Source organism: Hypomesus nipponensis, chromosome 1 (assembly GCF_054491055.1).
Source record: "Hypomesus nipponensis isolate SF chromosome 1, ASM5449105v1, whole genome shotgun sequence".
Lineage (NCBI taxonomy): Eukaryota > Metazoa > Chordata > Actinopteri > Osmeriformes > Osmeridae > Hypomesus > Hypomesus nipponensis.
Window position 1 is genome coordinate 6,046,782 of NC_140361.1, and position 15,364 is coordinate 6,062,145.

General features: G+C 47.2%; 1 protein-coding gene across 1 annotated transcript in view; it reads left to right on the forward strand.

Annotated features, from left to right (window-relative positions):
- Positions 1 to 2,144: 2,144 nt before the first annotated feature.
- The window catches only part of aff2 (AF4/FMR2 family, member 2), a 122,256-nt gene continuing 109,036 nt past the window's right edge, over positions 2,145 to 15,364 (forward strand). The window contains exon 1 of the mRNA XM_084666948.1: positions 2,145 to 2,291. Coding sequence (XP_084523074.1) covers positions 2,239 to 2,291 — 53 coding nt within the window. The 5' untranslated portion in view covers positions 2,145 to 2,238. The remainder of the gene's footprint in view (positions 2,292 to 15,364) is intronic.

Genomic DNA, 15,364 nt, shown 5'->3' on the forward strand with positions numbered 1-15,364 from the left:
ACAATCAAAATCTAATTTACATTATAATATCATCTAATGTTAAAAAACATTGTTGTTTCACATAGGGATCAGCATTGTTAGCCATGGCTACTTACTTTTGGCCTTCCACCCTGAGTCGTAGCATTCAGATGGCACGCAGAGTGAACAAGTTAGAGAGATAATTAACTCTGAAATGACTGTGGTATAATTAGGGGGTGATCCCCCTAAGACCACCACTGCAGCTTTGCTCCTAATGACGCTGATTCATTTTGGGTTGATGAGGAGGGACAGAGAGAGGAATCTCTTCTCATCTCCCTTCCTCCTCTCCCCTCCTCTCTGCACTTCTCTCCTTCCCCTTCTTGTCGCTCCCCTCCTCCCCTCTCATTTCGTCTCCCTTCCTCTCCTCCCCTCCTCTCTCCCTCTCCTCCTCCCCGCTCCAGCCTTTTCCTCTCCTGTGTTTCCCTCCCTCTCCTCCCCTGCCATCTCCCCTCCTCTCCTCCTGCTCTCTCCGTTTCTCTTCTCACCCATCCCCCTCTCCTCCCCTTTTCCTCCCTGATGAGGTATTTTCCAATCACCCCTCCCAGCATCTAACAATGATTTAACCACAGGCCTTTGCTCAAACGGCCGCCACAATGTGTGTCTCGCGCGCTGTGTGTCATCAACAGAGTTGGATGGAAAGATTGTAATAAGAAAAATGTTGATTGAGCAATTAAATGTTGTTTTTTGCCTGCACGCTTGTGAAATTGGGAAAGCACCCTCTGATTTCAATAGGCCATTGTGACGATTGTGAATTGTGTGGCGGTGGTGTAGTTTGGGGTTGTGCACAGGTCGTGTGTGTGTGTGTGTGAGTGTTTGTGAAAGAAAATAATTTAAGCCAGTTAGAAAATGGTGCTCTGTTTTCTCCTTTCGTTTGTTCTGACTCCTCGCTTTCTCATTTTCTCTCTGTTTCTTTCTTCTTTCCCCTCTTCCCCTTTCGGTTCCCCCCTCCATCTCTCTTTTCCTCTCTCTCTCTCTCTCTCTCTCTCTCTCTCTCTCTCTCTGTCTGTCTTACTTGCTCCCTCTCTACCATCTGTCAAAGTAGCTCTGAGTTTTCTTGCAGTCAGTTTACGGGTCAACAATGCAAATGAAGAAGAGGGCTGTGCAGGCCTGGGAGGCTCAACGTGTGTGTGTGTGTGTGTGTGTGTATGTGTGTGTGTGTGTGCGTGTGTGTGTGTGTGCAAGTGTATGTGTGTGAGGATGATGCAGAGCTGTGCTGGCATGTGCCCCAGACCAGACCCAAACAAAGGAAGGACCAGGGAAAGAAAGACACTTACAGGACACATCCAAATGTGCTTACTTCCGCCTTCTCTTTGTCCATGTCTTCCTTTCCTACCATTAGGCTACGCATCACCATTACAGAAAAACAACATTGTGAACCACATGCTCCACACAGACACTAAAGCCACTGTCAGTGTTGAGTGAATTCAAATTAGTCACACATATTATAACACTATGACCTTTCCACAGGATTGACCGGTGGCATTGACTGCGACATTACCCTCAGTGGCCTGATATATTCAACCATCTGCAGTGAATCTGAATTTATTGAAGAAAAGTATGTGTGTGTGTGTGTGTGTGCTTAACTGATTGCAACAATATATTTTCATGTTGAGTTCAGGGTTACCATCCTGTCAACAGTACCCATTAAGACTGTCCCATAGATCACAGGTCACAGAACTCCAACTGCTCCATTATATCCTTATCTTTTAGCTCAATAGGAGATTCACCTTCGACTCTGGCAACAATATGCTAATTGTATGGTAATGCTCTTTCAAGCGTCACTCTACTTTTTTTCCGTGAACAATTAAAATATAAGAAAACGTGTTCGTTAGATATATTTGTTCTTCTCTTTTTGCACAGGCTTACTGTCAGATAACAAAACATAATGTCATACAGGTGAGAGTGGTTATGAACGAAAGAGTCTATTGAGAGCAGAAGACACCTCGGGATCCTATCACGCATCTCCAAGCCCCGCCTTTCCCTCTCTGTGCGCGTGGACACTGTAGGCAGGCAGGGGAGGCTGTAGCGACGTGCTCCTCGCTGTGTGCGTCTGTGTCGCTCTCTTGCTGCCTGTCAGCTCAGCAGACCACGTAGCAGCTCCACAGTACCGCTAGTTACAGTTTCCAGATACGCACACAATATCTATGTAGACCGACGCATAGCCTTCGCTTAGCAGGCACCGGTTCCTTTACCGGATCAGACAACGGACCGGGACCGACAATGGACCTATTCGAGTTTGACTTCTTTCGGGACTGGGAGCTGGAGCAACAGTGGTATGTACAGACGAATCTTTTATATTACCAGAGTGTCTTTGTCATAAACTGGTTTCCTCTAGTCCGCGGACTGCCACATCGATGCGCTCCCGGCTTTTACTGTCCGTGCGTTACTCAGAAAATGCTTTTAGGCTCGAGACGCTTTTTGACTGAGCAATAATGTGTACAAATTATATAGCCTAATCCTTTAGTATATTTGGCTCTGTTTACGTATTGTCATGTCGCATATGGGTCTACTTTACGGCTAGAAAGTCTTGTGCACTCAGATAAACATTGCCACCTCATGAATGCTGGAAGTTCGGAATTGCTGGGTTTTGCTCTCACCAGTCAGCATGGAATTAGAACCTGGTAATTTTATTGATCGTGTGGTTGGTGGATTAATGTCCAGACCTTTAGTTTACATGTGGTAAGAAGGAGCCAGCGTATCATTGAATGGTGACAATAGAATTGGACCTGCCCTTTTCTAAAAACAATAGCAGTTAGGAATTATTTCAGTTATTTGCCAGATACTAGTATTTCCCAAAAGGTATAATTAACATAATGGATGCTTTTTAGACTGCTGACATGGACAAAGGTGTATTTTGTGTTCAAGAGACAAATATTAGTATGACATATCTGATGCTTGGAAAGGACCAAGCATTCTTGTGACAAAATTATAGTTATATAGAATTCAGGACAGGTTCATTTTCTCATTGTCTTTTTAAATTTACATTAGACCTATTCACTTTTTAGCATCTGGTTGTGTTGATGATTGAGGATATGATTGAGCCGACTTTCCAAGTGTATTCCATGCAGTAATGAACTGGTATGTCTATTCTAGTAGAGCTATTCTATACAACTTCTTTAAATTGCATGTAAAATTATCCTATAGCCAAATAATGGACAAGGCCTAAGCCTTTAAAAACATTTCCACTGAGGATGGATCCACTCATCACATACATTTACAAATGATTGTTTTTACTAGATCTTATATGATTCAGAATTTGGATTGTGGAATTAAGAGGCATATTCTCAAATGTGTGGCACAGCTGTGCAATGTTTGATGATCAGTACTTAATTGATCAGTCAACGACAACTCTGTTGTAATCCGGTGCTTTGAAGTAGACTGGCCCTTTGCCATTGTTGTAATAACCTCTGTTGTTTGATCATTGAGTTGTCTGTTCACTTAATTTACCGTGTATTTGACAGCCCTCTGTCATGATAGCCATCTCAAGGCCCCTGGGGGTGGCCATGATATCTCAATATGGATATCGATTTCACTGTGATTGCTCTCATTCTGTTTGGGGTACAGTGAAGTGAGGGAGGCTGGATTGGGTTCAATCTAGTCCAACGCGGTCCTACTGTGTGAGGAGTCAGCGAGGTGCGAAATGAGGTGCAGAGTGTGTAAGTGAGTGTGTGTGTGTTGTGTGTCCTCCTGTGTGGATGCTGTGTACGCACATGTGTACTGGTGACTGTGTCTGCGGAATGTGCTTGAGTGAGTGTAGGCGTGTGCGTGTGAGTGTGCACATGCGCGTGACCCTTCCCTCTACTCTGTCACCACTAAGAGGAGCCGATGAGAGTGGAAGGTTAGTGGAGCAGCTGTAGAACACTGGGTCTTCCATATCAGCCAATCACAGACCGTATACCGTCTCTCACCACCAATCAGAAACAGTGAAACCTGCCCCAATGACTGTCCCAGCTTCTCCATATGTACCAGCCTTTCCTTTATCACAACTGAAGAAGAATCTCCCCCCCCCCCCCAAATGTCACTTTGAATAATAGCGTCTGCTAAATGAACCCATTTAAAAAATATATATTTTACTTTCGAGGAGGCGATTGTTTTATGCACCCAATGTCTCTTTTAGTATTGCTACGAAGAAAAAAACTCTAAAAGCTTACAGTGCACTGTCATGTCTAATAGCGCCATTACACACATACACCTTTGTAGTGGGTTTAATGCAGGTCTCTTAATTAGCTTCAGTTATTTATTGTTAGCCTCTTAATTCCTCCCTTCATGTTGACCAGGCTTGTCCTGAGGGGCTCTCTCCTCTGTGACTCCTCAGTGTCGGGTGAGACAGCCCCCCTCTCATGCCCCTCTCCCACAGGGAACGCTGTCCAAATAACTGTTTTATCATGACATAGGAAATGTGTTGCCTCATCGCATTTCCGAGTGGTGATTACAGTTGCTGAGATGGAGGGATAGGGAAGGGAGAAAGGTTGAAAGAGAGTGTGTGTAGGCCTATGTGCCTATGTGTTTGTTCAAATGTGCATCAGAGAGAGTAAGAGAACAAGAAAGCGAAAGGAGGAGTGGTGTCGAAGCCTGGTGTATCTATTGACTGATATGACAATGGCTGCTGGGTCTAACCAGTGAAGCAGGAAAGGAGGAAAAACAACAGCATTCTGCCTCTCCATGGTCGCCCTACCCAATACCTACTGGCTGTGTTCCTCCAAAACGCAATGTCACAGATAATAAACCCTATTTTAAAACAGTATGTAATCCAAGTTTTCTAGAGGATGGATAAAAACCTGGGAAGTCAATAATTAAGACTATACCATGAATTGCAATCCTTCAATCAATACTCACTTATCAGGTTTTAATCATTTCAGAACGTTAACATTTTGGAACAGAATATAGATTTTTATGGTGGATGTCTTGGTTGAAATGGGTGTTGAACAAAAATGTTTACATCTCAGTAATATCACATAGCATTCACAGAACAGCACTTAGTTGCAGGAAAACAGAGTTATCCTTGTGGACACTTTGAGACGAGTGGGAATTATAGAACAGGCCTTCAGTTCTGTATTTATAAAGCTTTTTTTAGCCGGTCCAATCTGTTTGCAGCTCTCTTTTTCCCTTTTTTTGTAGGCTGGTGCCTCTACAGTCCCGCTCTGCGCCTTTTAGTCACAGAGATTCTGTTTTCCCAGGGTCCTCTATTGCTGACAGACCCTCCACGGTCTCTCCCGCTGCGCCCGCGTACCCACACAAGCACACAGGGACAAATGTACACACAAACACACACACACATACACACACAACCACACACGCACACAGACACACATTTACACACAAACCAATACACAAGCACACACAGAGACACACATTAACACACGCGCTCAAACGGACACACACGGACCCACACTTCGCATTCGCACATACATGCATATCAATGAACGCAAACGAATACAAACAACACACACAATCACACGCACGTCCCCACGCCACAGCTGGGGGCCCAACGTATTAGAAAAGTGCTGCCCAAGGAGGCTCCTCACTGCCAATCTCATTTGTGCCTGGCGCGGATCCTCGGACATGCCAGTCGGCCCTGCTGGCACCTCTCTCTCTCTCTCTCTCTTTTCTTTTTTCTCTGCCATGTCACCTCCACAGCCACGACACTTTCTACCTCTCTGTCCGTCGCTCCCTCGCTCCCTCTGTACATTACCGACGCCCCAACGCGCGCTGGCGTGGGCTGGCACGTCGCTCTGCCCGTCCACCTCGGGCCGCCGTGACACAGGCCCTGGCATCACAGCAGCGGTTGGCATCCCACGGGCTCCAGGAGCCGGGGCTGTCGCCTGCCAAGTTTTCTGCGTGGCCCTGAGGGCAGCCGGCGCCATCTGCCAGCGCGGCCCAGGCACGGTGCAGCGGAATGATAAAGCAGCAGCACGGAGTCGAGGAGCAACCAGAGCACTGCTGAGTCCTGGCAGGGTTATGACGGACACACACACACACGCGTGCATGCACACGTACACATCAGTATAGGCTCCTTTGCCCCATCCCAACCCCGCAATTAACCAGTTCATCTGGAGGATATTGGCTCTGTCAGACCTGGCAACCCAGGCACCCCCTGTGCCCACCTGCCCAGGCAGGGGACGGTCGGCCACAAGCTGGCACAGGGGCAGAGGGCAAGAGAGGGGGCAGATAGAGGGCAGCGTAGGGGAGCTATTACTGCATGTGAAGCCAACTCTCAAAACAAGGTATCTCTTTTGTCCTTGGCAAGGTGCGAGTCTGCCCGTGGTGTTGTGTAAAGAGAGACAGACGGTGTGCGATTGCGTGGGTTTGTGTGATAAAGGATTGAAGATCAGATGAGTTATCTGTAAAAGATTCACTCCAGCGTCTCGAAGTAGTAGTCAACACTGTTAGATCAGTGGCACGGGCTACACTGCCAACCTAGGGAAGCATGAGAAATATACATACAGCACACACACAAACGTTCTCCACACGCACACACGCGCCTCGGCATCAACCAATCTAAAAGCAGGGACCCACCTTCACCTCTCCTTGGCCTGGGGGGAAAACGTTCTCTTCATCACCGTGTCTGTCACAGTCCATCAGCCGGCGCTCTCTCAGCACCCTAACACTGTCAGCACCCTAACTCTCTCAGCACCCTAACACTGTCAGCACCCTAACTCTGTCAGCACCCTAACACTGTCAGCACCCTAACTCTGTCAGCACCCTAACACTGTCAGCACCCTAACTCTGTCAGCACCCTAACACTGTCAGCACCCTAACTCTGTCAGCACCCTAACACTGTCAGCACCCTAACACTGTCAGCACCCTAACTCTGTCAGCACCCTAACTCTGTCAGCACCCTAACACTGTCAGCACCCTAACACTGTCAGCACCCTAACTCTGTCAGCACCCTAACTCTGTCAGCACCCTAACACTGTCAGCACCCTAACTCTGTCAGCACCCTAACACTGTCAGCACCCTAACTCTGTCAGCACCCTAACACTGTCAGCACCCTAACTCTGTCAGCACTCTAACTCTGTCAGCACCCTAACACTGTCTGCACCCTAACTCTGTCAGCACCCTAACACTGTCAGCACCCTAACTCTGTCAGCACCCTAACTCTGTCAGCACCCTAACACTGTCAGCACCCTAACTCTGTCAGCACTCTAACTCTCTCAGCACCCTAACTCTGTCAGCACCCTAACACTGTCAGCACCCTAACTCTGTCACCACCCTAACTCTGTCAGCACTCTAACTCCCTCAGCACCCTAACTCTGTCAGCACCCTAACTCCTTCAGCACCCTAACACTGTCAGCACCCTAACTCTGTCAGCACTCTAACTCCCTCAGCACCCTAATTCTGTCAGCACCCTAACTCCCTCAGCACCCAAGCTCTCTTAGCCTTACCTGTGGCTGTTGATTTCTTACTTCAGGGACCCGGGTTTGATTCCAGCCTGGGCAATTCACTGCATGTCCTTCACTATATTTCCTGTCACTACACTGTCTCTATACCAATAAAGCAGAAATGCCCTCAAAATATCTTGAAAAAACTGTTATTTAACTTCACCTGCTGCAAAAATAAAAAATAAAAACTTACTCAGTGATGTAGTAATTGAAATCTCCTAGCAATTAACCGGTGCGGGGTTCTCTGATAGGCTGTCGTCGCAGAGTTCTACTCTGCCTACAATTGGCCGGGTCTGTGTTGAAGCGTGTGAGAGTTAATAGTCTAGCCTTTCGCCAGTGAGCAATTTACTCCCTAGCTTCAAAGGTCAGCGGCTGTATTGAAAGCAGTGTATGACAAATAAGATGATTCAGCGGAGCCCAGCTAAAAAAGAAAGGTCCATGGTAGGGAGAGAGAGAGGTTTTCCTCTGTTTTTCATGGTAAATCAGTTTGTTTTAGAGTGACCTTTAATGATTGGCTGGGTGTAAGCTGGCAGAGATTGCACATTCTTTCATGAGAGCCTAACAACCATGGAAATGGAGGGGTAAGCTTGTAGTTTGTCTCCCTTTGCGCAAAAGAGCAAGCCTAGTTGTGATATTCTTCACTGCTTGTTTGATGTGAAAAAATACTATCCTCACATCAGATAGAGACGAAACTCACATCAGATATTCTGTACAGGATGATCCAACCTTTTCACAAATCATACTGTACATGCAACATGGGGTTGAATGAACTATCCAAGGGTAATAATGAATTGCTGAGTTTATCGAAGACCGGAATTGTCTGGTAAAGCTACAGGCTACTTAAGGGAAGCTCAGGTGTAGGTGGATTTATGCACTATCCAAGGAATTCTACCAACTGTTTCGGCTTTGATTAATGTCACGATCACAGCCTTACCGTCTCGGGAAAAAAAAGTCACGTTGTGGGGCTTCTTGCCTCCACCATGAATGAGCTGGAGGATAATGATGGAACCATCTTCTTGTGGGCTGAATGCGTGCAGCTCAAGATACTCCTCCTCGTCGAACATGTATTCTCACACACACTAATGCGGTCAAACACACAAACACGTACACCAATTCCTGCAGAGAAGGGAGAGGTAGTGGAATATATTAGCAGCAGTCAGTCCCCATGCTACACAACACAAAGAAAGCCTGGCGTCTGTCTCGCTAACTGGCTTGCTGCTGGCGGACAGTGAATGAATCACACGTTGTTTGTTTGTACAGAAATAGGTGAGGGAAGGGGGAGAGTGAGTGCATGCATGAGCTAGAGCATGTGCAACACAGAGTAGGATAAAAAAGAGTGAGCTCATCTTAATGAATATCCATTGTTAATACGCTTGTCTTGAAATTTTTTTTTTTTTTACCTGAGTAAGATATTCTAAATATCAAAGTAAGGAAGATCTAGACGTTATCTTTCGGTATCGCTTGTTGACGTACATAATAACCCGGGATTCAACTTTCTTGAGGTACTGTAGGTTATGTGGACATAAGTCTTTGTATGCCTGTATAAAAGTTTTCCATCAACCAGCCAATTTGTGCCAATCCTACCTGTCTGTCACTTGTCAGTGGTAGAAAACCATTCGCCTCAGCCCAGAGGAGGACATTCAGCCAGCCTCTTTCTCAACTCTATCTAACAGTGTTTTGGGCCGCCATTGTTAGCAAACCCGGTTTGCACGGGGGTTACGGACATGTCACCGTCTGGCGTCCCGGTGTCAGACATGGATCTGTGTACATAAACAGCTGTGAATCTGGGCCTCTTCGTGTCTGGGCGAGAGAATGTTGGTGACGCGGCCTTAGTCGCCGCAAATCCAGATTTAGGAGGGATAAAAGTGTGGGAGACAGATTGGCATGCTGCTCATCTTTCACCCATTCAAGGCAAGTAATGACGCCTCCTGTTACACGTCAATCTTCCACCGTTTGAATTCATACTTGAATTGAATATTTTCATCATTTTTGAAAAATCTCTATCTTGTTGGTGTTACCGTAATACATGTAATGATACATGTATCATAGAAGAGGGGCAAGTCTTTGAAGTACATGTAGTGTGTGTGTGTGTGTGTGTGTGTGTGTGTGTGTGTGTGTGTGTGTGTGAATAAGACCACTGTCCTGTCCACTAACACAACCTCATTCTTATTCTCCTTCATGTCTCTATACAAAGCATCTTGGCTTTAAACTTGATTTGGAAACCTTTTATGGAAAACAACATAGCAAGCAGGGTTTAAAATAATACTCCAATGTAGTTGGTAATAGTAACAAACACTGTGTGTGTGGGCAGCCAGCTACTGGATGCCTTGGCTGGGTACTGTGTCCCCACCCGAAAATTGCGTCAATGTTGACAAATTATCACCTCACATTAAAACACACACTACACTATTTCCAACTCCTAGCCTGCTTTAAATCTTCCTCCCTGGCTAACTGGGCTTGTTTTCTTAGTAAAGAGTCCACCATTAGCAACACATTAGTACTTCTTTGTTATGGTGTGTTTTTACTTGAAGCAATAGCTTGTAGAACTCCCCAAAGCTCAGTACAGTCTCATCCCACTGGGGGTACCCTCCCTCCCTCCCTCCCTCCCTCCCTCCCTCCCTCCCTCCCTCCCTCCCTCCCTCCCTCCCTCCCTCCCTCCCTCCCTCCCTCCCTCCCTCCCTCCCTCCCTCCCTCCCTCCCTCCCTCCCTCCCTCCCTCCCTCCCTCCCTCCCTCCCACCCTCCCTCCCTCCCTCCCTCCCTCCCACCCTCCCTCCCTCCCTCCCTCCCTCTCTCTCTCTCTCTCTCTCTCTCTCTCTCTCTCTCTCTCCCTCTCTCTCTCTTGCTCTCTGTATGTCTCTCCCTCTCTCTGTATGTCTCTCAGAGAAAGACGGACCACTGGGATTTGTTCCTTGCAGAGCCTCCTGAGTGTGGTGGGGAAAAGGAAAGCAAAGACATAGCAGAGGTTGGTGGAGGAACCCAACCAGAACAGGATTTCTGTACAACGGCAGGGGACAATGTTAGAAGTTAGAAGATGATTCTGTGTCAATCAAGCAAATAATAATTTTCAATTTGAAATATTTTACATATCTGAAGTTATGTGTTATTTATGTATGTATTTATGTATTCATTATAAATATGTCATATATAAATATATAAATGACATAATACTAGGTTAATCCAAGGTGAGACTGTTATATGTGGATACATAAGGTAGCATGTTCAGGACTGGTCACAGAGAAGGGCTTGGTGTGTGTGTGTTTGTGTGTGAGTGTGTTTGTGTGCGAAAGGGATCTGGCTGGAGGTGATTTATGGCATGTTGCTGCTTTTCAGGTCTGATGGCATTGAGTTATTACCCGTAACTGTGAACAACACACCTGTTAAACATTGATCCAACACCTCTTTTTGGTGGCGGACTTGTGTGTGTGTATGTTTGTGAGACTATGGCCTCACCCTTATTGATATTTATCTATTGATCTGTGCTCTAATTCTTGGCTTCCTTCTCTTGAGCTGCTCTGTCAGCAGTGGTGTGTGTGTGTGTGTGTGTGTGTGACCATCCAAGTTTATTGCGATCAAGATGGATGTGACTGTGTCTTCAGTGCCCGCCACAGTGTGTGTGTGTTAATGAACCCATTAGCTGACTCCCAAGCCAGGGCAGGGAATAGGGAAATTACCATTATTCCAGAAGTCATTAAGCCATAATATACCACCCTCTCTCTGGTATACCACCCTCTCTCTCTTTTTTCCGGGTCCCTCTCTTTGCACACACACATACCCATAACACATTTAGTAGAAACACACAGTCTTTTTTGCCCCCACTCTTTTCCCTTTCTCTCACCATCTATTTTTCCATCTGTCTCTTTCTCCCTCCTCTTCCTCTGTCTGTCATTCCAGCCCCTTCCTGCTGTCCTTTAAAGACTCATTCATTCATTTGTCTTCGAAATCCGTTTAAGCTCAGAAAGACTGGAGGTGTTTTCTTATGAGTGTCTGATAATGAACATGTTCACTGGCCTCATAAGGCTCTCTCTCTGTCTCCTTCACTGTGTCTCTCGCTGTGTGTCTCTGTGTCTCTCTGGGAAGGGGTTTAGTGATGTCTTGGCTCGTGTGTTGAGCACAGGCTCTCCAGATCATAGCCACCCTGTCGAAGCCCACAGTCGTCCTTGCTGCTCTTGTTTGCTGACGGACTGTGACTCATTTCAAACCATTTTAATTAAAGAGGAAAGGCTCCTCTCCAGCGGGCATCTGCAGCTGACAGAGGAGAGGTCTCACTGTGTGTGTGTGTGTGTGTGTGTGTGTGGCTGCCTGTTTTTCTTTGTGAATTCCCCCCGCAACCCCCAGTCCAGCTTTATTCCAGCGGATTTCACAAGTCCAACTTCAACAATTTACATGTTCATTGTTCACAATAATGATAACAAGGTTTTTTTTTTTCTTTTTTTCATCCAGTCTGGCCACAGCCTGTATTAAACACATATAAATGATCAAACAGAAGGGGGGAGAAACAGAGAAAAAACTAAACAAATGTATTGACATGTCTGGCCGATAAAACGGCTGAGTTCTGAAAAATGCCTGGAGAAGGGGGGAGAAATCATTAGAGGAAGTGTTTGCTCACTCGCAGGAAGGAAGTGGCTAGTGTGTCTGTAGCCCCCTCTACACACGCACACACAGACACACACACAGACACACAGACACACACACCCACCACCTCCACCTCATTGCATATTCAACAGGGAAGACTAGGTTGGTGCCTTCAATGAGTCCTGTTCATATCCACTAAGGTCCTATAGGCAGACTGGGGCTAACGTCTCACACCAGCCACTGCTTAATGCCCTCCAAGAACATCTGTTTTCTTAATAACTTTAAGATACCAGGACAAATATCCAAACAAATGCACAAAGTGGTTAAAGCCCCAGTCTGTCGAATGTTGAGAGACCTAGTGAAACCACTGTTTAGCTACAGTGCATGCAATGCTGCTCTTGGCTTCAAATGGGAACTTTATGATATTAAGGGTGTGGAGGCTTGTTCCTGTAATTCATGCTGATATTTTCCCTGGCTTGTTTCTGTTCTTCAGGGTGTGAGTTTGTGTATGCAGATGATGTGTGTTTGTGCATGTCTGTGTGTGTGTTTGTGTGTGTGTGTGTGTTCAGGCCTGCGTGTCTGTGTCTTGTCTGTGGAGGCTGTGATTGGGAGCTTATAGCTGGCTAATGTGTGAGGCTTGGCTCAGTGTTGTTTGGGACGCTGGTGGCACAGCCCTGCGCTCGCTCATCCAGGTTTTCCACTGCGAGAGCTTCCAGCTTCCTGGGCCTTCCCGTGGCCGGGCTCCAGGTTAGCTGCTCAATGCTATCTGCAAGCTGCAGGAATGCCTGGTCTGGAAGAGGGGGTCTGAACCTGGAGGGTTGAGCATGGAGGGTTGAGGCTGGAGGGTTAGGTTTGGGACCGGAGGTTGGGGCTGGAGGGTTGAGGCTGGAGGGTTAGGTTTGGGACCGGAGGTTGGGGCTGGAGGGTTGAGGCTGGAGGGTTAGGTTTGGGACTGGATGTTGGGGCTGGAGGGTTGAGGCTGGAGGGTTAGGTTTGGGACTGGAGGTTGGGGCTGGAGGGTTGAGGCTGGAGGGTTGATGCAGATGAGACCGGGGTCTCCAAAACCATCAGACCAAGGTGGTAGATAGGATACGGATATCCCACCCCGTTAGACCAAGGTGGTTCCAAATGTTCTCTACCACACAGGGTCTCAGACTGAGGCCTGGGCTGGGGGCTGGGGGCTGGGGGCTGGGGGCTGAGGGCTGGGGGCTGGGGGCTGGGGGCTGGGGGCTGAGTTTGGAGACGGCAGTGTTAGAGGGTTGAAGGATAGATAGTGGTGCCTGTGTCTGCAGCCACAGATAAGGCAGGATGGGGAGGGTGACTGGGTGTACATGGGGTGAGAGGTGGGTGGGCAACGTTTTCTCTCTCACACTGCTGCAGCTTCTCCGCTGCTCGGGGCTGACGCACAAACACTCACACACTCACACACACACACACACACACACATGTAAAATACAACATTATTTGGATAATGTATGGATTTCCTCTGAAATATGCTGAGCCAAGAATCAGTGAGTGAGTTCTATAGTCTTTATTTAAATGCTCTAATAGCCTACTATTCACTGGCCCATGCCAGGGTAGAATCTCTTAGCACCCACCTTTAGTCCCAGTCCCCAGAACCTGCCCCCAGCCTTCAGCCCCCAGTCCCCAGCTTTCAGCCCTCAGCCCCTAACCTGCAGCCTCAGCCCCTAACCTGCAGCCTCAGCCCCTAACCTGCAGCCTCAGCCCCTAACTTGCAGCCTCAGCCCCAACCTCAGTGCTCAACTTCAAACATTTCCATACCTTCTCTGTAGAAGAGTTCCATCCTTCTGTTTAACACCTGCATATTGAGACAATCTCCTCTTTAGTATCTGTATTACCTCACAAGCGACAGAGAGAGAAATAGAGACTGCAGAGAGAGAGAGAAAGAGAGAGAGAGAGAGAGAGAGAGAGAGAGAGAGAGAGAGAGAGAGAGAGAGAGCGAGAGAGAGAGAGAAAGCCACTAACACAAAAGAGACGCACCATCGACCGTAGCGCCTCTTCACTGAATCACTCCAGTCCCCAGACCTCTGTGCAGTCGGCTCTGGGCGTCGCTAAGCCGGCTCCAACACAGAGGAATAGGAGAGGCTTGGAGAAGGCCATTTTGTTATTTTGATAATGTTGATGTTATTGGAAAATCAATGGGGCTCCAGCTAAGCTAGCGTACGGTGGGGTATTGGTAAGGAGCGTGAGGGAGACGTTTGCAGTGTGTAGGAATGTGATTAGTATTGAACCGGGAGGAGGAGGAAGATGGGTGGAGGTCTCTCTTTGACAGACAGCTCACATAAAAGGAAGGTCACCTGTTGTCTTGGAGACACTGGTTCAGAAAGGGGCTCAACGTTTTTTTGTAATGATTTTAGTGTGTTTGTGTCTGTCCGGCCTGTAACAGGGATATAGTGTGTGTGTGTGTGTGTGAAAAAGCACTCTCTCTGCTCTGGGAGAACACAGGATTGAGGCGTGACACCAATTTACTTTGTATGGCGAAACACACAGTGTGTGTGTACGTAGGGCTTCCCCATGTGACATGTGACTGTTAGTAGACACATCACACACTGTGCGTCTTACCGTGGAAGAGGAGGATGTGAGGAGGGAAGGAAGAGGAGGGTCTTGATGTCTCTTCTGTCAACTAATCAGCATGTCTAGGATAGCAAGGGAGCCCCCACACACAGGCACTACCCAGGAATGGGGTCTTTTTTCTTCATTTATCAGTTGATCTTGTGAGATAACCCCCAATGAAAGAAAATGTAAGTGTTTGTAAAAAAAGATGTTTGTGTGTGCGATTGAATCCCAGGCCGTCCGAGGCACGACCTGCAATTGTATTCTTTAACAGCTGGAGCATCTCTGATCTTCTCATCTATGTGTGTGTGCGTGCGTGCTTGTGTGTGTGTGAGTGTGTGTGAATGAGAGAGATAGAGGGGAGCCCGAGAGCGCTCCTAAACCTGATTATCACCCCAACAATTCACTGGAGTCGGATTGAGTTGGGCAAAGGCTGTCCACTCCCCATATAATACAACAAACTACACACACAACACTCTTGTGAGAACACACACACACACAAAGTGCTTAAACCACTTTCTCCAGAGACGTAACCCCCTGCTGTGTTGCAAGGTTTCATTTTAATGTTCTCATCCTTGACTCTGAGGGCAGTATTCCTTTGTCTTTGTCTCTCCCCAGCGATTGTGAACAAGAGAGAAAGAAAGACACAACGGCTGGAAACAAGAAATATAAGCCGTTTATCAGTGTTTATCGTCAGTTTACGGCCAACCACGCCCTAACACGTCATCAGATTATTCTGACCCAAACACAAAACACAGCTTAGGCCCAGATTACTTCCATCTATGATCGTTTCCGGCTGGGACTTCTCGGCTCCGTG